The 25,400-nt window shown below is 35.8% G+C and overlaps 1 protein-coding gene and 1 pseudogene across 3 annotated transcripts in view; both read right to left on the bottom strand.

The window, feature by feature from the left end:
* Positions 1–25,400, bottom strand: part of AGPS (alkylglycerone phosphate synthase) — a 148,387-nt gene that overhangs the window by 14,107 nt on the left and 108,880 nt on the right. For 2 of the 3 annotated variants that reach the window (XM_037130012.2, XM_037130013.2), the window contains 5 exons: positions 23,606–23,675; positions 20,908–20,969; positions 16,998–17,087; positions 11,921–12,020; positions 9,774–9,831 (listed from right to left, as the gene is read on the bottom strand). In XM_037130012.2, coding sequence (XP_036985907.2) covers positions 9,774–9,831; positions 11,921–12,020; positions 16,998–17,087; positions 20,908–20,969; positions 23,606–23,675 — 380 coding nt within the window. Of the gene's footprint in view, positions 1–5,282; positions 5,322–9,773; positions 9,832–11,920; positions 12,021–16,997; positions 17,088–20,907; positions 20,970–23,605; positions 23,676–25,400 lie in introns of those variants that run through there. The other variant, XM_053665081.1, reaches the window with a different exon arrangement.
* On the bottom strand, positions 2,084–5,021 carry LOC128627418 (dolichyl-diphosphooligosaccharide--protein glycosyltransferase subunit 1-like; annotated as a pseudogene).

The following is a 25,400-nucleotide window of genomic DNA, read 5'->3' as shown; positions in this document are numbered from 1 at the left end:
TTTAGCGGTCTAGTTCCTTTGCCTTATCATGTGAATTTTAGAATAATCTTTTCTATATCTATTAAAAATATCCCTGAAATTTTGGTGGGAATTGCATTAACAGATCAATCTGAGGAGAACTGACATCTTTACTATATCCGGTTTTTTACAGTCTCTCCATTTATTTACGTCTTGATTTTTTTAGCAGCATTCTGTAATTTTCAGAACACAGATCTTGCATATATTTTGTTAGATCTGTGCCTATTTCATTCTCTGAAGCAACTGTAAATATTTTAAATCTCAGTCTCCATGTTTATTGTTAATACACAGAGATGTGACTGATTTTTTGTGTGTATTCTTGTATTCTGCAATCTTGCTGAGTTTGTTTTTGTAGATTCTCTGGGGTTTTCTATGAAGACAATCATGTCATGTATAAATAGCAACAGTTTTATTTCTTCCTTTCCAATCTTTTATTTCACAATACAGGTTTTTAATAAATGGCCTCAAAGCTGATCTTTAGCTTATTCCTTTGAAGTCTCTTTTTAAAGTTTCTGATACTACTGGATTCTGTTAAGACCACACAAAATAGCTGCCCCTAATTATTCTCTGAACAACAGTAAATAATTTTAGTTAGTTAGAGACACCAATATTTAAACTAAGACTGGTTATATTTAATCAAGGGTTTTTACTTCCTGACAAGGACTTAGGTATAACTTTAGCAAATGAACAACTGAAAAACTTAAGTCATAAATTGAAATTAAATATGTGGCTGACATAAACTTTGCTGTTTAAACTGACCAGCTCGTCAGTTACAAAAACAAGCACTATGAAGATTAAGTTAAGCAGCCTTTATATTTCCTATGGCCTCCAGTTCCAGACTACATCTGTTTTCTTTGATACACAAAACCAGAGTTAAAATAGCTCCATTTATCACAGCATGATTGTAGGCAGACAAACCAGCCTGTCTGTTTCCAGATAGTGAAAGCAACTGTTATTAATCACAATTACAGGCCAAACCTTCTAAGAAAAATTGCATCAATATTCTCCCAACCCCCAGCCCTTCTACTCTTGAACTCAAAAATGGCACTGAGAGTGTCACGAACTGCCTCAAGGTCAGTAAATAAAGATGCTGCTATGAGGCTGACCTGAGTTTTAAGTTCAGAATGTGAATTAAGAAAAATCTTTACACATAAAGTAATCTCTCAAAAGCTCTATTATTAAGTTTAGCAAGACAATTAAACCCACTCTTTAAAATTTATATAGAAAGGTTTCTGGTTTATGAACCTATACAGGATACCTGAAATTTGTGATTTTTTTTAGATGATTAACTTTAAGCAGAAAAGTATTTATGAAAATGAACATTTTTCTATACCAGATTTTGTAGTCAACAGCATAAAGAAAATTATTTCTCTTTCATACAGATTGTACAATAACAGAACTACCTATAGAATGAGACCAACTGCAGGTTATGAATGAAAATGACATAAGACAACTGTTGAATCATATCCCTTAACTTTGGGTCTTTTTCAAACAAACTCTAACCCTTTTTTCAATGGTTTGGGCAAGGGTTTAAGAATCCAAACCATAATTAGACTTATTGGGGTGAACACTTCATAAATTATTGTATGGCTAATCACTATATTATACACCCAAAACTAATATAATATGTCAACTGCAACTGAAAGACCATTTTTTTCATAGCACTTGCTTTATTTTCCTTTGATTAGACATGCTTTAGAAAACATGCACAGCCCTGGCCAGGTGGCTCAGTTGGTTGGAGCTTCGCCCCATACACCAAAAGGTTGTGGGTTTGATCCCCTGTGAGGGTGTACTGTGTACGGGAGGCAACTGATTGATGTTTCTCTCTCATACTAATATTTCTCCCCCACCCCTAAAATCGATGAACATATGCCCAGGTGAAAAATTTTAAAAATAGTTTAAAAAATTGCACACACTTGCAAAATATCCAAACATCAGGAATCAGAATGGTATAAAGCAAGGAGCTTATAGGCTTGAAAGACTATCATAGGCTTCAGAACAAAATCAAACCAATCAAATATTGCAAATTTCTTTGTTCAAAACACAAAGATATTTTAATGGAGTAAGTTTCTGTTCATTTGTTTTTTAAAATACTTTAGGAACAAAAACTAAGCTTCTTGTGCACCTGAGGAAGGGCCTGGCTTCTCTTCCTTGAAGGCCTCCTGCAAAACACATGCCAGCGTTCACTGGCCTCAGTGTTCACCCTCACACACACGCTTGCCATCCGTAAGCACAACACTCTGGGCCCACCCTGGGGATAACTGGCAGGGGCTACAGAGCATCCAGGATGTGGCTGATTTTGGTGACCAGCTCCTGTCACTTTTCCTGAAGCTGAGCTTTACTCTTTCTCTACATGTGTCTTTCTTGAGCTTGCCAGCCACCAGATGCTCAGCTCCTACAGTTGACTTCGGCACCAGCCCCTTAACCTGTGCATCCGGCTTCTGCGTTTCATTCACTCTGTCACAGAGATCAGATCACCCTGTCTTTGGCCTGGACTACAGCAAAGCAATATCACTGGCCAAGGCCTTGTGTTCTGTCTCCAGGCTCTTAACACTATTGAAGGACTGCTTACACTTACTGACAGTCTTGTAAGAGTGACGGTAGAGACCCACAGGGTCTGCCCTGTGATACAAGCCACCCTCATCCTGGCTTCTGCGGCAGATCCCTTGTAATGAAAAAGTATACCCTGATGTAGACAATGACTATGAAGAACAAGATGTAGAAAAGGGCCCCCACCAGCAGGGGCTCCTGCAGTGTGAGCACCTTGTTGAATGTGTAGTGCACCATGATGTCCTGTTCTACCAGCTTTTCCTTTCTTTCTTCGTTTAGTTCTACCAGGTTTTTCCTATAGGCAACATTTACAGGCAGCCAAATGTGCCCAGGCAGGTGTAGTGCAGCTCATCTGGGCCAAGGACTGCCAACTTGGATATTCCTGCCCCTGTGGGCAAGATGACCTTCACAATCAGAAAATCTACCACATGCTCATCAAACACCTGGTCCACAAACCTCACCTTCACTGCATATTGGTCACCATAATCACAGCTTGGAGGGTGTAGCCAACAATGCAAGGGGTCTTCCATGCTCCAAAAAGAGGGAAGTGGGGCCAGATTTCCACCTCTATGGAGTTATCCAAAATAAGGAGGTGGCTGGTGGAAAGTGGCAGTACCATCTTCATAATAACATCTTGGGCAGCCTCAGGGAGGATGGTCTTAAAAGAGAAGATGAAGGATATCCCTATCCACCTGCCTATGGTAATCACAGTCTATAAAAGCCCTTTAATTAAGCATAGCCCCTGTGCGCTTCAAGTCTACATTTTCTTTCTCAGAGAGAAAACTCGATGGCTTGGGTCATGCTGGTGATAACAAGGAAAAGGGCTGGAATCCTCACAATGTACTTTAACAACACCCTGACTGTAGGCAGGGACAACCTGTGAGGTCCACAGTGCAGAAGAGTCTTGAACTGTGCAGGGTTACACAACTTATACAACAGTTCTCCGTATTTTGGAAGGCAAGCTTCACACGCACCATTTGTCTTTGACGGATAAGAGGAGGAGCAATGCAATGGTGCCCTCAGACACCACGCACTGTTTCTAATGAGTCATCTGATTTGAAGATGGCAGAAGGACATGAGTAAAATCTGCTTCCACAATGGCTGAGTCTCGGTCCCAGGATCAAGAGCACTGGGAGCTTGCCCACAAAGAATCTCCCACTGTTACCCTTAATTTTGGTTTCTCGTACTTCTAGAGCTGTTCTCTTCCCCGTACTTTCCCATTACTTGTGCACAGACCAGCAGAAGCAGAAGCGGGGAGCAGCAGGGACCTCCATGACCAAGTGAAAAAAATTTTTTCACATCCTGTCTTCCCAAACCTTTTATTTCAGGCTGAGTAACACATATATCTTTAATGGTCTCTACAGTTTTTCTTTGTGTGTGTTTGGTTGGGGGAGGATTTTTAAAAAAGAATATAAGCCACACTTTCACTTGGTATTGTGTATTGCTTTAAATTTTTTAAAAAGCTACTGCTTTTTAAGTACCTACTATATGCAAGACACTTTAAATGCTTTACACACATTACCACATTTAAGTCTCACAATAATCTATGAGGTAGGTACTACTATTCCTGTTTTGCAGATGGGAACACCTCAGCTCAGAGAAGTTATTACCCTCAGATCACATACCTAGTTAAGTGCAGTCAAGAGTCAAATACAGATTTCATTCCAAAGCCTATGTTCTTTGCCCTCAGTTTATAAGCCTCTGAAACTTTTACTTGTTTTAAAACAAAGTCTAAGTGGAATCTTACACATATAATGCTTCTATGGAAGAATACTAAAGTGTTGCAAAACTGTAGAGATAGCACATTATCTTACACTACTTTTCCACTGAATGACTGTTAATTCTCTTACCCAGAAATATTATGGGAATACAAGGTCTATCTGAAAAAAGTCCAGCAATTGTTAATACAATGAAAACAGTTTGAGCAACATTGATGTAACCTGGCAGCCATGGAGAATAGACTGGAATACACATGCATAAACAATGACGACTTCACTATACTAGTCAGTGGGGGCGGTAGATGACATTGAGTAAGCATGCGTACTGTGTGGCTGTCACATTCAAAATGATTAAGCAAATAGAGCAATGAATCTGCATCAAATTTTGTGTTAAGCTTAAACATTCCTCCGTGGAAAGTACTGGGATGATTTAGAAGGCTGAGGCTATGGACAACTGGTGATTGGTGGCTTCATCATGACAACATGCTGGCTCACGCATCACACCTTGTGCAGAGTTTTTTGGCAAAACATCAAGTCACTCAGGTAACTCACCCCCCTATAGCCCAGATTTGGCACCCTGTGACTTCTGGCTTTTCCCCAAAACTAAAATGACCCTTGAAAGGGAAGATATTTCAGATCACTGATGAGATTCAGGAAAATACGGTGGGGCAGCTGATGGCAATTAAACTGTGTGAGGTTCCAAGGTGCCTACTTTGAAGGGGACAGAGGCGCCATTATCCTATGGGCAATGTTTTTTGTATATGCATCTTCTCCAATAAATGTCTTATTTTTCAAATTACATGGCTGGATATCTTCTCTATGGATCTCGGAACCTGAGCCATTCCATGAATAGATTCTATATTCAAACAAGGCCTCATTATTAAAAATTTAAAACTAAATTAGCAATGAGACTAATGCCATTCTAATTTGAAAAACTGATATGTGATAGTTTGCAAAACTTCCCCAAGTCTGTGAGCACTTACCTACTGAACATATTCATTGAACATCCACTGTGTAGACCTGCCAATCACGGTTCTAGGGATATGGGAACAGTCATGAACAAGAGAAAGTCAGGAACCTCACTGAACTTACTCAAATGAGCACAGACACTACTCAAGAGAACAGGGAAGACATCTCTCAGACGGTGACATTTTTATCAGAGATAGAAACGAAGGGGAAAGTGAGTGGTGCAAATATCTGGAGGGAGAAACAAGACAAAGACCATCAGGAAAAAGGGAACAAAGAGCAAAGGGCTTGTTGGGGAGGAGGGCCTGATATGTTTGAGGAACAGGAAGAGGCCAATACTGCCAGAGGGAAAAAGTACTAAGAGATGAGGACAAGAGAAAGACTCACTTTGTCCTTGAAGGTTCTGATAAGAACTTCGTGCATTCACTCTGAACGTGAGGAGAAAACACTGAGTTTTACAAAGATTACTCTGGCGGCAAGGGAAGGAGCAGCAGGGGAGCAAGAGTGTAAGCAGAGAGACCGGCTGCGATGCTGTTGCAGCGGCCCCGGTGGGAGCGGTGGCTGATGCCTTCTTCTCCTACTTGGGAGTCAGCAGCATATAGATGGTGTCTGGCGTCCCCCTACTGAGGTGATGGCTAAGGGACTGAATGAACACACAGAGGGAACTGGCTCAGGGCTGGGCCCTGGAGCACTCTGATGCTTAGCAGCTTAGAAGCTGAGCTAGCAAAGGGAAGCACTTCATCGTCCCGGCACGTATCAAACACATTGTGTACTCAGGCTTACCTAGTCTCTTCTAAGCAACAAATGAAACCAGGTAGTTTAGCTGGCTTCCATGCAGTCATATTTTTGGCCACATAGAAAGTAAAAATATTAAAAATATGACAGAAATAACAATATTTGTTTATATTGAGACAGAACCTCTCAATAAATCAATATGCAATCAAACCTTGCTATATTCAAGTTATAACTAGTAATTTCTAAAAGTAAATTATTTCATCAAACTTGAGTCTTCAGCAAATAAAAGGCTATAAGCCTAGAACCTAAAAATGCACATAAAACGTAACATGATCTGACCTTCATTTGCTTTATTACTTGATACGGCCAACATGTCAGAAACCTACAATGAGTAATTATAAAAACCAGAAAGGCAAACTGACTTCTGTTCAAGGACTGAGAAAACAATGGAATATCTAGAATGAGGAAATTTAAATGGCTGATTCACTTGTTTTAACATCTGAAGTAAGGCTTACGGGTAAACTAGTGTCAAAATTAAACAGAGGTTTTATATTTTAAAAGAAAAACAGTAATGTTTAGTATTTCTTTTCATACACTTTAAAAATTGTGTCTCTCTTCAAAGGCTGTTCATTTGACTCTTTAGCTTTTTGCCTATTTTTGCTATTTTAGGGCCTTAAGCAAGAGAACAGGATGTGAAGCACAAGGACGTGAACTGAAATTCAAATTCTGGCACTCATAATTATTGCTCATTCCTTTGGGCAATTTACTATACATTCAGAGTTTTAACATATCTTTATTTGAAAGAAACAATATCTATTCTGCAGCATTTCAAGAAGAATAATTACAGGAGACTAAGTTAGCGGAGGACCTAGCGAATGTTTACAGCTTTATAAATGTTGACTCCTTTCCCTGTTCTATCTCCCTTGTCTTCACTGTTTTAACATCTGTAGCATTTACATGTTTATTAAAGTTACCTTTTGAGTGTTTTTCAAAGAAAATGAGAAACTTTCACCTTAGTTAAAGTAGCATGACATAATCCTACCAGTTTTGATCAGTGGCCTTTTGAAATGTTATAGTATTTTATTTTACTGGACAGTAAGGTTCTTCAAGGAAAGAACTGCAATTCTTTGAAACCCTATTTCCCAAGTAGATCGATAATATAATATGGAAAACACAACAATATTAAAAGGCACTAAACATACTTTGTATTAAAAAATCATAGGAAGCTATTTACATTGTTTGCTTTGGGACCAAGAACTGAATCATGATCTTATAGGTAACTGTTTACATCCTTCCAACTGTATTTTTTAAACTTCTACTTGTGTGTATTGATTTATGCAATGGACTATTACCATAGCTTTCACAAATAACAAAATCCAAGTTTCCAAGGAAACAAAGTATCTAAAACCCAATCATCTAAATGACAAGCAAGCTATTATTTCCTCCCATATATAAGATTCAGCTATTCTCACCCTCTGGCAGAGTGGCATCTCTCCAACATTTGCCATCATAAGTGTGAAACCTGCATCTCATGGTCTTAAAAAAAAAAGTTCCCTGTTGGCTAGAGAAAGGAATATTTTTTTCTCCAAACAAGTAATTACGGCTAAATTACTTTGCCTCCTCCCTCCATGCAATCAATTTAGAATGAAGAATGTATCATTACTTCATGATAGTATCTATGTTTACAAGTTCCTTACATATTAACAGTGGCATCCCAAAAGGGAATATATAGGAAAGATTTTAAATAATGTATATGGCTGGCTGAGCATTTTAAAGGAAGGTGCCAAAAATCTAAGTATCTTTACAAAATGCCTCATGTTTAAATTTCCAAAATCAAGTGTAGACTTTTAGATTAATGAGAAGCTTTTAACTGCACTTGAGAGCTTTCTAATACTCATCTTCCTCCCTTCATTTTTGTCATTCTAACATTCATTAGAATCTCCACCACAAGATAACACGATAAAAGGAAGAGGAAGAAAAGAACAAATCCATTCACTGTAATGCATACCAGTCAGCAAAGTTAGAAAGTTATGTATAGGGGTTAAGAAAAAAAATAAGGCAACAGCAATGCTGGGAGTTGTCTTTCCAGTTCATTCGTCTACATGTGCCATCTTCTCCAGGCCTGGCTGCAGTAATGGTGTTAGGAACACAGACCCTCTAGAGCTCACTCCTTTTTCTACCAGAATTACTTTATTTATTCTACACACATGTACGAAGGGGTGATGGCGGGAGGGCGTGAGGAGGGTGCGCTACTCTAGGTGCTGGTCTGTAGCAATGAACAAAACAGAACTCCCTGCCTGAGAACCCTCACTCTCCCAGGGACATGTCACATAAGCCTAAATGCTATGGTGAACAATCACACAGGGAAAGACGGATCTAGAGAATCCAGGGCAGGGGCAGAAGCTGAATTTTTAAATTGGTGGTCATTTACCTCTATGTTCCTCCCTAAAAAATATTTTTAAATTTAAAAATCAAATATATTTTCCTTAGCACCAAATTATATTGAAGGACATATTCAGAACAATTTTCTATTAATGGGGACAAGTGTATAACCTTGAAAATTATCATTTTAATGACCAAATAAATAGCCATTGTTTCACTTTTTAAAAAATGCCTCCTATAACTTTCCTAAATCTCCGGCTAATACATAGGTAGATACATCCTAATCTTTACTGATATAATCAATTCTCTAATAAAACTTAATATTTACCACAATGGTCATCAAGTGACAAAACATCATTAAAGTCTTGGGAAAAACATGGGGGATTTTTTGCATCCTGTCTTGATTTATTTACTGAATTTTGGGTGGGCGGGACAAACAGCTCATCGGTATATGGTACAACTGATACCTAGCTATATTCCAATAGTGGCTGGAAAACATTTGTGTTGTTTTTCTTTTTTTTCCCCTTTAAAAACTTTTGCTGTAATGGTTAAATGCCTGCCAGGCAGGTGAGGTGACTCTTGTGGAACATGAAGTTCCCTGAGAACTGAGAAGGCCATCTAGGTTCCTACGAGGGGGGACTAAAAAACAAACAAACAAACAAAACCCATAATTATCTTCTGAAGAGCAGGCCCCTTGCAGCGCAGACTTCCTCTGCTAGACGAGTGTTCTAGAAACCCATCTCTATCAGTGTACCAGCCGGTGTTGTTGTAAGAGGTTGCATTCGGCTTCAGTGAATTTTCTTTGAAGACTCTTTCAATGTATTTGCCCATTTCATGTTGGGTGATTTATGAACGTGTCTGCCCACACCGCACTGTATTCAGCAGTTTTTGACCAAAAATGGCATGACCCCTGCCCTCCACCCTCTCCCTACTCATCCAATCTCATCCCCAAGTTTTTTTTTTTTCGGTTTTCCTGGATGAGAAATGTCCTCAAAAGGAAACGTTTTGCCGATGTGGAAGAGGCGAAACAAAAAAATGGCAGAAGCACTAACCAGCATCAAAATCAATGAGTTCAAAAACTGCTTTGAGCAGTGGGAAAAAACATCTCAGGTGTATTGCATCAAATGGAGAGTACTTTGAAGGTGGTTGGAGTTTAAATATATAAGAATAAATACACAATTTTTTATAAATAGATTCTTGTTTATTGGGTCCCCTCTCGCATCTAAGCAGGCTTGTCTAGTAATACTTCTGTTGGTTATTACCACAACCTAGACTACCTCAGTGACAGACACAAAAACTCCCAAGGAATCTCGGGTGCTCTTGTATTATTCGTATTACAGCTCTCCCTAGCATTTTATTAAACTGAATGTTTTTCTGCGTTAGGAATATCAAAGCACAGAGTACCTCCATGGTGATGCGACAGACTCCCTCCGTTATCGAGGATTTCTTCTCGAGCAGCTGCCTGTGTTTGGAAGGAATGCAACAAACAGATTTCACTTGGAAGTGAGAGTTAAGATTCAACTCCCAAAGGAGGCACATACTTCCTGGGTTAGGAATAAAGCAGAAACTTAGTTTTCCTTTCTCTTACATTAACTACATTTAAAAAGCAATGAAAATATATAGCCTATTTGTAATAGCTTTTTCCAGTGAATAGTCACAATCTACAACAGTCACTTCCAGATTCTAGAATAGAAAAAGAAGGCAAAATAATTCAGCAGCACTAAGTTGTCACTGAAAAAATGTATTGTGAAGACAAAACCAGGTCCTACTCTAAAGTGAACATGTCATTGTTCCAACAAACATTAGTAACTAAGATCTGTCGACTGCTTACTGCTATGTCTAGAACAGCACTAAGCAATTTACATGTAGTAACTCATTTATTTTTATTATATCTCCATGAAATAATGACAATTACTTGTATTTCACAGATAAAGAAATTGAGGCTTAGGTTGTTAAATCACTGACCTAATGTCATACAGTGGGCATCAGACTCAAAATTACAAAGCAATCAGGGGTCAACCAGCAAAGCCCTTATGGGGCAAAGTACTTGTGATACCTATGGATACCTAAGTGTGGGAAAAAAACCCAAACCTTGTTTCATCCTCCTAACATACTAGGCTTAGACTAGACTCCTTACAGAGCCCTAAGGTAAGAAGATAAACACTTAAACCAAAACAAAGTAACAGTGATGTAGAGGGTGAAAAAGGGTAGTAGAAACTGAAATTACACTCCATCTGTGAGTCTGTGATAGCCATGAGGTGAAGTATCTACTGCCTTGAACTGCTCAGAATTACTCAGGTTGTATAATACCAACAAACCATCAGAAGCTGGGCAAGGGTAGAAAGGTGCCCCTGTGGGACAGACAGCCCATAATACCTCACTGCAAAGTAGTTTATAGAAATCCTCATCACTTAGAATTTTTCAAATGAATCATAAATATGGCAGCCCTGCTCTAAGAGATTTTATCTTCTGGCAAATTATTTTAAATAAAGCAATACCTATAATACTTGAAATCAGTAGCATTTAAAGAATGGTAGTTTGGACTGGGAAAGAAGGAATAATTTCACCCCTGTAGTACTACATACAGGGAAGGGGCACTGGGCAGCCACAGAGCAATACAAAAACACTGAAAGTTTAAGGTGATGGGAAAGAACTTGAATTTTTGAGGGTATGGATATGTTCACTGTTATGACTGGGATGATGATTTTACTGGTATACATATACATCAAAATTCATGAAACTCCAGACTTCATGTGCACTTTACTGTATTTCAATTTTACTTGAAAAAGCTCCTAAAAAGTTGGGAAGGGGGAGGCATAGGTGGGACCAACCAAACCCTGGCTATGGTTTGAGTCTAGAAGTGTCCCCTGAAAATCATCTTGTGGTATCATTTTTGGTAAGTATGTAACAGAGTTAAAACAACAAGATACCTGAGGCTTTACAAACCCCAGTCTCTTCCCAGTTTATAGTCTAGTCTGGACTTGAACTCTAGACATGTAACAAGAAATACTGATCATCTAACAGGAGGCTTTATAAAAATTAGAAACTTAAGGCCATTTAAGAAGTATAATAAAACCACTAGCAAATGAACCCCAATGGCCTACATAGAGCTTTAGCAAACAAATAAATTATAAAACCTAGAACAAGAATGTTGCAGCAACACGGACCTAAAGCATCAGGGCTGCTGACCTCAACAGTAGCCACCCTCTGGCCTGAGGGGCCGCCCAAGTGATAGCAGGCATTCCCCGAGTCCTTTGTCATTTCATTTCATTCGGTATTATATACTGTAAGTAACAGCCAAAAATATCACAAGCTACACAATATTAATTTTAGAACATTAGTTCTAATATAGGTAGGGAATATTAATTTTAGACTCACAATTCAGATACAACCCAGTGCAACAAACTTGCTTCTCATTTCTATGGGGTATCATCAACCAGGTAAAGTTGTAAGGGATTGAAGAGAGTCAAATTAAAGTTCACAAACTGATGGCAGAGTTTATCAAAGTTAATAAAAGAATGTAAGAGCTATATTCACGTATGCAAAATTACCTCGGTCTGTTCAAACACAGTCAGCGGGTCACTTATTCCCCTGTAGTTAAAGGCAAAGTAGAAATAGACACATGCACCAGCATCATAAGTCTGCGTCACTCTAAAAAACAAACAGACAAAATTCCCACAAGGCGTTAAGTGAAATCAGATTTAATGTCTGGAAAGTTAAAAGGCAAAATCATCTGAATGATTTGCTTCAGCCATAATCTCATTCTCTACTCAGCCTCCTACTCCCTGAAAGGAATGCAGACTGGCTGGCTGCAGAATATACAGAAACTATTTGTACTATTTGTACAACTTTTCTTGGTTAAGTCTGCATTATTACCCAAAAGTTAAAAAATTTAAAAACAATGTACATGTTTCTCTAATTGTCCTGAAATAAACAAAAACCCACCTCCTCAGAAGGGATTTTTTTTAAGGATGTTGTAGCTAAAAGCAGCTACAACAAACTAGATAGAACTTAGCAATCCACTGTAAGTCTTCTAAACTTCCTCTAAGTTAACAGAAATAAGTACGAGACCTTAAAACCAGGAAACAAAAGTAATGTAAGATACCAAAAATAATCAGACTAGGTAAAATACATCTTCACATTAATAATTAGTAAGGATTTAAAAACAAACTAAATGATCATATCAAATGCACTGACATGGCCTTAAAATAGTGTCTCTGGGCCCCGTATGTGTGCATGTTATATGGTGCTCACAAAAATACCTAGAATGTCAGTCAGACTGTAAAAATCTATAAAAATATATTTTATATATAAATGTGTATTTTAATATATTAATATAAATATAGTTTTGTATTTATAAATAAAATATAAATATATGCAAAACTGTCTGAAATATAGAAATATAAAATATATTTATGTATTATATATAGGTATATATATACAGAGAGAGAGAGAGACAGAGAAAGAAAGAGTTGCTTTCAAAATGCAACTAGGTAAAGCACTTGAAAGAGAGCTGAGGTAATCATGGTCGAATCTCCAAATGCAATTTACGAAAGTCCCCAGAAAGACCTTAACAGAAGGAGCAAATACAGAGGAAATACTCTTTTTTACTACACAATACAAATAGACTCTAATCTAAAATTTTAATGGCCTTTCAGGCCAAATGTTAGCTGCCTCAGAACAGAAGAAATGAACTGTTTAATAATGCTACTGTCAATTTGCCAGCTGTGTTTTTCTTCTAGTGTTAATTCACAGTCATAAAAAAAGATCCTGTGAATGTGTACGTTTTAAGTTCCAGATTTACAAAGTTTAAGAAAAACTAGAACAATTTTAACTGATGGCATTATCATTACAAATAATCAAATTTAAATAAATCTAAAGGATACAGGAATAAAATGCATTTATAGCAACTACTAAAGTATACATTACTCATAAGAATAGCTAATAACAATAAATACCATGTAACTAAATATTAATAGACTATGGCCACCTTCCAACAAATCCAGAATCAATATTAGATGCAGTTCAGTTTTCAGTAGATAAGGAGGTTTCTAAAGTCAAATAGGGCTTGAGTGATCAGTTTCTCAAAGCAAAAGGAGAAATAATGAAAACACTTTTTGGAAAACTTCAATTTGGATCCACTTTAGAAAGTGACTCAGATCTCACACCTTTTAATAGATCAATTCTATCATTTCAGACAGTTAAACACTAAACTTCCAAAATCACCCTGACAACAGATAGTGTGGCCACCAGTCTGCTATTCTGTAATTTTTAAAAAGTGTTTGTGCTCTGTACTTTTTGGAGTATTTTACTTGTGTCAGATTCACTGGCTAGGAATTCCTTTCCATAAAACTTCAGGGTTGGAATTTCTATTCCAATAGACTAAGTACCTTCTAACAAACAGAAATGAAATAAACTCAATAAATGCAACCTACGGCTAAATTCTTTTCCTTGGAATCTTTAGTTTCAATGATATCTACAATTATTTTAAGTTAATTTTGAAATACCTTTTTAAAAAGCTAGTTTAAAAAATACATCTTGAACTTTTACATTCAACACAGAATAATCTCCTTGCCTATTATTAAACAGCTCAAGTCAAATGAAACTGAAATCATATTCTTGTTAAATGTTAGTTCAATCAACTATGCACTATAAAAAGTACATTTAAAATTCCTATTAATCAAAACTATTCAAGTAACTAGACTTTGCACATTCTAAACTTTGGTTTTATAAAATTATCACAGTAGCTGAGCATTTAAGCTTCTATCAGAAAATTATCCCTATAAAAACAGCTACTTAATTAATGACATGTGGCCAATTCAATCTAAGTATATCAATTCTAGCTACCTACATAATGAAGATCCTTCAGTCTTGTGAGTACCTTCTGAAAAACCAAGACTTAAGTGTTCTTACAGAAGAGAATATTTTACTTCTCAATCAGTTTCAGTAAGTAGTGGTTTATCGCAATGATATTTTCAAAATGGAAGGGGAGAAGTCTCAAGACTTATTGAATAGGGAGGTGGGGCAGAAGGAGGAAGGGGAGACAAAATCTGTTAAACTGCCACTAAACAAGACAAAAGAATAAAAACTTCTCAACTACACAAGAACAGATTCTATTATTTTAAGTATTTCAAATTTTACAGGTAACAAATGACTTTTGGATTATTGGGCCTGATTTGTTTTCAGTATTATAATAATAAGAGAAGACTTAAGTCCATCGGGTCCTCCAACAACATCATTTCATCCAATGTTCTTACAATGTTGATGAGATGCCTGATGAGATGCAGCAGGAACTTAACTCTTGTTTATACTGATTAGCCTACCGTAGAATTGGTTTCATTATATATCATTTTGCTTCAAGTCACAGAACTCGTCAACATCACTGAGAACTTATTTTATCAATTTCGATTGATAACATAAACACAAAATTTTTTCTTAAACTTTAAGGACTTTATGACAAGTTTCATTTTTAAAACTGCTTCCAAATTTTCTTCAAAAGTACATTCTTACACCTTCATTTAGAAAGGTTCTCTATGAGATCAGCTCACTAACCAGGCTCCTTCTTTCCTCTTCCTTCACATATAGCCAATGCCCACCAGTAAGCTCTAAATCCAGTTCTAGCTGTTTGATTCTACCCCAAAGAAGTCTTTGATTCTACCCCAAATACGCATGTTCCACATGCACACACGGACTTGACTTGCTACTTCCTGAAACGCTCTTCAAACCTGGTCTCTCCCAGCAGAGGCTCAACAGACTGTTTCAATGAGATCCTGATTTACATGCACAGTTAATGTGAGGAAGGTGTTTTCCTCATAGCTCACAGTAGGACTGCACTTCCTTACCCGGCAGATGCACAATTTATCAAATTCCAAAAGATAGGTCTCAATGGAATGTAAAAGAGAAAAGAAGAAGAAAACTACAGAGACAGCAGTTTAAAGAGCATATTTCTAGTCTTACAAAGCAAATACATGCAAATTATCATGTTACGTCAAAATATCAAGAGGGCTTAACAATTGGATGTTTCCATGAGGATTTTTCTTTGGGAAGAAAAACAAAATATCCAAATTTTCCTGACTAATATTAGTATAAATTTTAAATTCAACCTTAATGTAATTACATCATGATGATACAACGGCATTTATACAACTCTTCATAACCTTTCTCATTTCATTCTTACAACAGTCCCGTCAAGCAGATGCTATTACCACTACTCTACTAGTGATAATTTAGAGCTCAGAGTTTAAATTATTAATAACAATGGAACAGTGCTTTCTTTTCCTGTTCAGACATGTGTAATGTTACAAAACAAAGAAATTAAAAACTAAGCAGGGCTGAGCAGTTGCATGATGGTGCAACTGGTAGGCAGGGCTGAGGTGCCAAGGGCTGCAGACAGGCCCTTCGGCTGGAACAGGCCCAGGTCAGCCTTCCCAGGCTGAGATTAAGTGATTCCAGGCAAATCAGAAGAGCCAGGATCATGCATAGAAATACAGACAAATTTGGTTATGCTGAAGCCTAATGGTTGTTTCAGAGTCCAGCATTAGGTGTACTTAATAATGAAGATAATATATTATTTCAAAAGTTACCTAACTTTTAGTCATGCTTATATTGGTTTTTATCTGTTTCTATAATAAATATTGGAGTTATAATCCACACACAAACACACAAAGGAAAAAAGAGAGGCAGTTATGTAATACAGAATGTTCAATAAATTTTCAAGTGCTACATTACCACTGTATCATTTACTTTAAAGTTCCCCTGTTCATGATCTGTCCTAACCTCCATTTATTCTCCATTCCAATTAATTGAATAACCTTTTGGAAAATACACATGCTCAATTCAATCTTAATACATTTAATCTTTGGGTATTTACACAGAAAATTAATATCAAAAGATTTAAAACAAAATACTCCTGCTCATGAAAACCTCCATCTGGGCTGTTGCTATTTAAGAGAACAAAACCTTCAGTTAAACATGATCAAATATGGGAGACACTAGCCAGATATGTCTTAAGCTTAAATTTAAATTACTTTAAACAAAATTTAAAATCTAGTTCTGGTCACACTAGCCACATTTCAACAGCTCAAGAGCTACATGTGCCTTGCAGCAACCACATTGGGCAGGGCAGATACAGAACACTGCCAGTGTGGCAGAAATATCTGTCAGAAAGCAACGAGTTAATCTTCATTTGGCTCTTTCACTCCACACATTCCTTTATTCCATACCCATTCATTTAATCAATGGATAAAATGATTAAAGTGCTTACTCTCTACTGAAGTGTGAGCTAGGCTGACTACATATGTAACAGCTCCTTGATTATGTATGTAACGTATAATCTCAATGAAGGTCTTCTCTTACACCAGGAGCCTAAGGCGTTTGGGTCTTCACAGCCAAGCTGTCCAGAGAGCTTACAAGGCTCATTCAAGGAAGGGGCGTTCTACTCCTAAAGGGCTCAGGACTGCTCTAAATGCTAGTGGCAGCATCCTGATGAGGTGGCAAGTGAAGTTTAGGAAGGCTTGCTAAGTGAAAGAGAATGAAGCTTCTCTTTAGCTGGCCAGTTACATTTCTCCATTAATTAAAAAACAGGTTTTTTTTTTAGAATAAGAAGTATAAGAACAATAGAAAACTCACCTGCATGTAGAAAGAGGAGCAAACTGAACACCCTTCTCTTTGCATTCCCTTATTATTCTTTCTTTTACATTTCTACAGAGATCTACAACCCTAGAAAACATAATTGAATACATTTAATTTTCATAAGTTACAAAAATTTTAATACATACTGCTTTATCTGGCATCCTTCAAGTCAGAAATGCTCTTAACTAAAACTTTCATACTTATTCCTTCAAAAATAAAGAGCCTTTATCATTCATATTGAGCCTTCTATTCATAATTTTCAAGGGAGCAAGGGCCTTTCTTTCTTAGCCACAGGAAAGACAGCACAGCATACTCAAGTGTCCTGAAGGCAGTTTCCTACACTCAGATAAACACGATTTCAAAATAAATTTAACTGCAAGATTTTAAAAGCCTTAGAAGCTATAAAGGACACATTAATAAAAATTCAATTCTGGATAACAGAAATACCAGTTTTACAGCCCTGACCAGCGTGGTTCAGTTGGTTGGGCACCATCCTACAGACCAAAGGGTCACCCGTTTGATTCCTGGTCAGGGCACATGCCTGGGTTGTGGGTTTGGTCCCCAGCTGGGGTGCCTATGAGAGGCAATCAATCGATGTTTCTCTCTCACGTCGGTATTTTCCTACCTCTCTTTCTCTCTCCCTTCCCCTGTCTCTATAAATAAGTAAATAAAATCTTTTTTAAAGTTTTCCTTAATTTAAAAATAATTTATTTAGTGATAATCATGATGTTATACCACATGTTCCATGGCCTATTCTTAAATGCTGAGCTAAAATCCACTTTGAAAGACCTACTAGACATGTAACTCTGTGTAAAGGTATGATAGACTGTTTGAGATCAAGTCAATAAAAACAGATGAGAGGAGACTGGTAATATTTAACAGTATTAACCTATGTTTTAATGTGAACTGTAACATACTGTTAAAACTACATATTTTATTTCATATGGAAAATAAAACTCTTAAGGTATATAAAAGCCATTCATTCTCCAGTAAATATCCTGGCTATGCAATGACGCTGGAACAGAAGATACCGAAGGAACTCAAAAGGCTGACCTGCCTCTGGTCTCAAGGTCAATGTGACTGTGTGAGAACTGATGTAATAAAAACAACATTACATCAATTATGCTTTATAAAACAAAGTTATCTGTATTTGCAGTAAGAACAAAAGTATATGATTAAAGTATAATGTGAAAAGGGTTTTAGTATTTTATTAACATGTCAAATTTTATTCTTATAAAGAACTTGAAATTTTTATAAATTCTAACTTTACAGAACAGTGTTCTTAAGTTAAATTCTGCTTTATTCTATAAGAGCTGCAGGCAAACATGGTTTATCAATATTATCTATGCCCTGTTTATGGAACAGTAAGAATGCCATGTTTTTAAAAATATCTCCAGTAAAGCAGCTGGATTATTGAAATTTAATGTGTTTTTATTTTGAAAATCCAACTTATAAAACAAATACTTTAAATATAAATAAAACATACTAAGCTTTAATATTAACAAGGGTTAATAAATATTACAACTTTTTGAAAGTTACAAGTTCTTTATCATGTCTCCTGGAAATGGAGTTTAAGTGCTTCTTTTTTCTTCATCATCATCATAATCATCATAATCAAAAATAATAATCAGGAACAGAAGGAGATGGGACGAAGAACAAACCTGAGTGGTTATAACCCTTAATGGGATACTTTCTAGAAATGATTCGTAGGAAAGGAGTTCTGAAAGTATTCTCTCACAAAACTTGTGCAAAGCAATCCACTTGGACCAATCACCTAGGAGATAAATGTAACTGTGTATACTTTTAAATGCTTACCTGATCTATTAAGAAATTTAATACTACTGACCACTTCCTTCTTGAAAAAAGTTTCCCTGGGCTTCTCTTGCATTGCTGGTTTTCCTCCAAATTCTTTGCATACTATTCCCCAGTCTCCTTTGCTCTTGTTTGTATGACTATCCTTAAATGTTGCGGTTCCCAGGACTTCTTCCTTAGGCCTTCTGTTCCCTTCAGCCATATTATTTATAAGTGTTTGCATCTGCTCCCTTGGTTTTAATCACAGTATCAGGCTGGTGTATCCAAAATCTTTAAATCCCCACTTGGACCTCTTACATTTCTATTTTAAAGGCTGAATTCTTACACTACTACAGAGTACCTCCACAGAAGCTATGCAGTTGTGCTGGTAGGGCCTACTGAGGAATATGCAAAACTAGTAAGAGTAATAATCCCTTAAGAGAATTATGCCTGAAAAGGTCGAGCAACCTAGTAATGAGTAAGAGATGAAGACCCTGATCCCATGGGTTCTACTTCTAAACACCGACTCTACCCCGCTAATGGTGGGAAAGAAATAACATTGCTAAATGGGTAATAAAATTTCATGTCAGGAATATAGCTATTTTCCCTTAATCTTATGAAAACTGAAGTTATTTTAAATGAATACAAAGCAAATAAGTATTCTGTATAAAGGGGATATTGCCAGTGAGTCAGTAGTAAGTAAATATGTAAAGGATATACAAAGAAAAATTAAAAATAAAATAAAAAGATAGTGCATGATTACCTTCCACAGTTGGAAGAAAAATGAAAACCATCAGTTAGTAACAATTGATGACTTCAAGTAATAATTGAAGAAAATATACAATGCTGAAGTAACATTACACTAACAAACTTCCCCATACAAGGAAAGGTATTAAAGATGAAAAATGGTATGAGACAACTATGAACAACTGCCAAATTCTATCTGTTGTTCAAAAGTGTCAGATGTCAATGAGTTGGTTAATTCTTTTTATTTACAAGATTTATTCCTCTCAAAGTTAAATTAAATTTAGGAACAAAAGCTGTAAATACAGATCTATACCACAAAATCTGGTTATCATGCAATGCACAGACTCTGAATGTCAGTGCATCCAAAGTCATGACCGTGGCAGGTGAAGACTGAATGAGGGAAAGTAAAGGCTTTCTGGGGAAAAGTAAAAAGAGGTTACAGTAGAAAAAAATGTTAAGCTATGTAATATTTAAGATTCATGGGGATTTGTTATATTCTACTTTATTTTAGATTTAAAATAGTTGGTTAATTTTATTTTTTTAAGTAAAATGTAAGGCATATTAGAATAAAATGTACTAAAAATCTCAAGAATTTTTTATTACTAAATAAGTAAACTCACAGGTCCACTTTTAATAAAACTATTTTGCATTTCCTAATCAGTTTTTAATTCCCAACTGATCTGTGTGTATATAATTTTAAAAATAGTACATAATTTCTTTAAATTCTATATCTTTGAGAAATCATTTAAATGCAAGTTAAGATCTTGCTGAACAGCATGTATAGAAATATCGAAATCTAAATAATACATCACAAAAAATTAACTAATTTCATAATTTGGGGGCACTCTTTAGAGAACATTTAAGCATATTTAATCACTTAAGAATTTAAACCAAAGCTAAGTAAAACCACACAGTGACATTTAGTGTTCAATAAGATTTCTTAAAATATAAACTTCAATAATAGCTTCCTTTTTTATGGGACACAAATAAATTTGCCACAAACAAAAAAAGGCTTACAAATGTGATAATCTGATGGAGATAATAATTTAAATAAAGGTGATTATGATGTTTCAATGTTTCTTTATAAAATTTTAAGTTTACATATTCACACACAAAGACACATTACTTGAACAACTTGTATGGCATATTTTAATAGCAGGCATCTTTTTAAATATTTGCCATTCATTTTTATTTAGATAACTTTTCTAAGAATTTTATTTCTATGTTTAATATGAATCAAAACTATCTGGATTTTATTTCAAATAGATTACTTGTTGATTTTTCTTAACAGGTTGTGTGTGTGTTTTTTAACTGTTGACTCTATTACAGTTGGCTCCACTCCTCCCCCAAGCCTTTTATTTCCTTTTACCTGTCCCAAGGAGCGGAAGTCTCAAAAGATTCTCCTAATACGTAGTATTCCAAACCAAAGTCCTGTTAAGACACATACACAAAAATCAAGAGATTATAACAGATGCAGAATAATCAATAAATATTATTTGTATTTTGTGTTGTTCACCATCAGTAGTTCATGTAACTGTTGGTATCCCATGTTTTTGCCTTTATCTCCATGGCTCTTTACCTCTCTACTATCCACCTCATAAGAGCCCTGGAAAGTAGCCCCAAGAGTGAGGTATAACCTCCAAAAAGACAGGAATTTGGTCTGTCTTATTCTCCTCTGTACCTCTGGCAGCAGGCTAAGTCCTGAAATATAAAAGGAACTCAAATATTTCTTCAATGAATGGAGTTTTTGTCCAGAACTATCCACATGTATGTAGAGATACTAGCAGAACAGATGTTTGGTGGCCTAATCAGTAAATTAACCAACACCAACAAGTGGCCATTAGGATCGAAGGAGCAGGAAAGTAGGGGTCGGGGGAGAGACTAGAGGAAGGGGAAGCTATCTCACTTTCTTAAAAGTAACTTTTTTTCCTGGCTGGTGTGGCTCAGTGGATTGAGCACTGACCTGGAAACCAAAGGGTCACCAGTTCAATGCCCAGTTAGGGCACATGCCTGGGTTGCAGGCCAGGTTCCCAGGAGGCATACAAGAGGCAACCACACATTGATGATTCTCTTCCTCTCTTTCCCTCTGTCTAAAAAATAAATGAAATATTTTTTAAAAAGTAACTTTTCTTTAAAAACAAATTAGAAAATATAGTCCCTCTCTCTGTACTGACTGAATAGAAAGAACATTTGGAAGCACCTCTGCTAGGAATATATGCATATATGTATTTTATACCACAGAAGATAATAATGTTTATATGATAAATAACTTATAATACTAATTTCTTTATCCAATGTACAATTCTGTAATTTCAAAACTGAAAATAGCAATTCACAAACCACTACAGAAGTATAAAGATATGAAAGAAAATTTTATAAGGTAGAAGAATCAATACATGTTAAGTTTTCATTTCTAGTAAAATGAACCACTTCAACTCTACCACTTGTTGACAGTGGTAGAAAAATCCTGAAATTACTAGTCTAAAACTTTCTCTTATGCATTCACTTATTTAGTAAACATATATTTAATGACAATAGTATTATGTACTGGGAAAATTTTTTTAAAAACCATCTCTATTCCCCCACTTCCCCACAAAAATCTTTTAACTTGCTTTTAAGTTTTAACATTAACTGGAATATTAAGAAATTTACTTCAAACTGTGTCTATGCTGTACCTGTTACAGTTACATTTCATTTTCTAGAATTATAAATTTAGCACTATGAGAAAGTGGTCAATATTCTCAAAGAAAATGCCTAACAAACATGGAAAAACCTGAGGCAGTGACAGTCTATGGAGATAAGTTAGTTATGAGCCGTAAAATCATCTACTTCCTCTCATTACTTGCAGACCTGCTCATCACAATCTCTCACACGGTACACAGGCCAGAATGTACCATGATCAGAATGGTGGCAGGGAGGTGGGCAGGGGCAGAAAACTGTAAGATGACCTACATGCTTCAAACTCAATGCCATCTGAAATTTAGATCTTACCTAGGATTAAATTATTATTAAAATGGAAAAAAAATCCAACCTTTCTTAGAAAAATAAAACTATATATATATATATGTTTATATGAATATTTCCTTCAGAATAATTTCCAAGTGAGCAATTAGAATGTTCAGTTTTAGTGAAGCCAAGTTCTCAATAGGATAGCTGAGAAATTACTTTTTAAAACAAGACCTTTTAAATTACATAATAAGTATTTTTTAAAAAGTAACGCTAGCAATAGCAGAAAATCTGAAAACTTGAGTTTGTTGCAGCTAAAGTAGAAAAACAAAATACATGAAAAAATGAGTAAACAAACTTTCATATAAGTATGGAAAACTCTTGATGTTAACATTACTAATAAGTTTCTTACAAACAGAAATTTAGAATTAGAAAAATTTAGGACTCAAATATACACAAACTATTTCTTTAATTCTATATGGTACTCATTGCCGGTGAATCAGTAACTACTTGGAACTAAGTTAAAAATCAACTTTTAAAGACAGTTGAAGACAGATTTATATAACCTTAAAACAGATGATGGATCGAGTGAGGAACAGTGCTAAATAAAACATCTTGATTCTAACCAATGTTAGGAATGGCATATTCAACTTTCAGACAAAGAAAGGCTCCATTCTTCTCAAAAATAGAAAGACCTATTAAAAACCTTTAAATTCCTCAAAAGCATATATGTAAGGTTTAATTGTGAAAAATTATTTATAAGACCTAAAATCATATATTACCTTTCATGATCTAGGAATCTGTTCATCACAACTTCTAGCACAGCACACAAGCAATAACTGTCCTTTTCCTTATCAGTACGGGGGGGGGGGGCAGGGGAGCAGCAGGGAAACCTACATGCTTCAGACCACTGCAATTTAAACTCTCGACCTCATGCAAGGTTACATTAAAATGCTTACCCTGGGACAACTTGGGGTGGAATTGTAGCTAATCCTTTATTATTGTAAAATGACATGCTCAATTACAGTTGGTTAAAATTTAAAAAAATAATTTTGTTCACTCAAGGTAAAAAAAGTATTGTTCGCAACATAAATTGACAAGGAAAATAGGAGATAACTTACTCGAATGTATGCAATGACATAGGTCAGCAAATAACCTCTCTGTCCATTATCTTCTCCAGCTGCCAATCCACTGTAATTAAAGAAGTGGTAATAAGTTTCCAATGAACTATTAAAAATATTTTAAAAACCAAACTGGTATGACACCTTAAGATAAATGCTGAACAGATTAACATATATTACATTGTATCTCATTTTTATTTTACTCTCATTTATCATAAATATATCACAGAGCCATCAAGGGAATAAGCTTGAATAACAAAAATCTAAAAGTATTTTTAATATTTCAGTTTGGTCATTAACTTCAAACTTTTATTAACCACACTGATAAAACTGACTCATGAACTCAACTACTTTTACCCACATTATCAAAGAATATTAGACATAAGAAACATGTAAATAATCCTCACAAGCACAAAATGATACTTAAAATACTCTTATTAAAATACGCTTATTTTATTATTATACTCTTATTCATATATTCATATAGTATTAAATCATATTCATATGTAAAGATGTACAACACACGATTAGGATCTTCTAAATACCAAGATATTTCTTGAATACCTGAGCACAAGTACAATATTTGAAGTATTATTTCATGGAACTTATGAGTTAAACGAGATAACACACACCTGGAAATATGAAAGTTTTTGAAGTGACATGTAGACAAGTATAAGTCCAACAGGTACGGTCTTATTACTTATGAACACATGAACCGTCCCTTTCAATTTGTAAGGAGTTTTGCCCATAGAACTGCATTTGGAGATCTGGTTAGAACTAATCCATATAACATATAATTCAGTCTAAGTGTTCTGCTTTGTGAAAGTCAGTCTTATTTTAAAAGACTATGAATGGTTACTGATTTCCATACATTCATTATAACTTTTTATTTTGCTTCTTTCCATCAAGAAGTAAAAATTAAATTTTAACTATTCTTTTTTTAATTTTTAAAAGATTTTATTTTATTTTTAGAGAGAAGAGAAGGGAGGAAGAAAGAGAGGGAGAGAAATAACAATGTGTGGTTGCCTCTCACATGGCCTCTCCACTGGGGACCTGGGCCACAGCTCAGTCAAGTGCCCCAACTGAGAATGGAACTGGCTGGCAACCTTTTGGTTCACAAGCTGACGCTCAATCCACTGAGCTACACCAGCCAGGGCAAACTTTAACTATTCTTAATCAACTAAATAAAACTTACCCCTAACTCTCAAAACACCCATTAAAAACTCAACAAAACCGTAAAAAGAAAAATATCTTTCCTTGTGACTCTCTTGGATCATGGTTAATTAATCGACTGTTTTGTCTCTCTTCTCAATACCCAGCCTGGACCTCCTTGTTCTCAGGATGCCAAGCTCTTAACAATGGTGTTTGCTCAAAACTCAGGTCTTGAGATTGTGTGACTTGAGCCTCTTCTGGAAGAATTTCTCTTTATGGCTTCAAGGAACAACTTGAGAGTTAAATCCATTTACTTCCTGAAGTTTTGCTTGGATTTAGTGGTTAGTAAATAGTATAGCATAGGTGTACCCTTGGCCTGTACAAATAATGTAAGGCATTTTCAGGCTAGGATGAATGGGCTAAATCAGATTTCCTGACTTTGTGTCATAGCTGGACATACTCAAATTAGTGTCATCCAGAGGAGCAGCAAAGGTTGATAGAAGCAGCTCTAGTCTAGAACTACTTGGGGACAGAGTATAATAAAATGAAGGGGGCTGTTTGTACTACTAAAATGTTAATGAGAGAGGAAGACAGAACTTAGGTCAGACAGCTAAAGGTGAAAAGTAAGAAACAAGAGAATTCT

The sequence above is a fragment of the Artibeus jamaicensis genome, unplaced genomic scaffold (assembly GCF_021234435.1).
Source record: "Artibeus jamaicensis isolate MK-2021 breed Jamaican fruit bat unplaced genomic scaffold, CSHL_Jam_final contig_391, whole genome shotgun sequence".
NCBI lineage: Eukaryota > Metazoa > Chordata > Mammalia > Chiroptera > Phyllostomidae > Artibeus > Artibeus jamaicensis.
The sequence above is the reverse complement of the archived record's forward strand: the minus strand, read 5'-3'. Positions and strand labels throughout refer to the sequence as shown.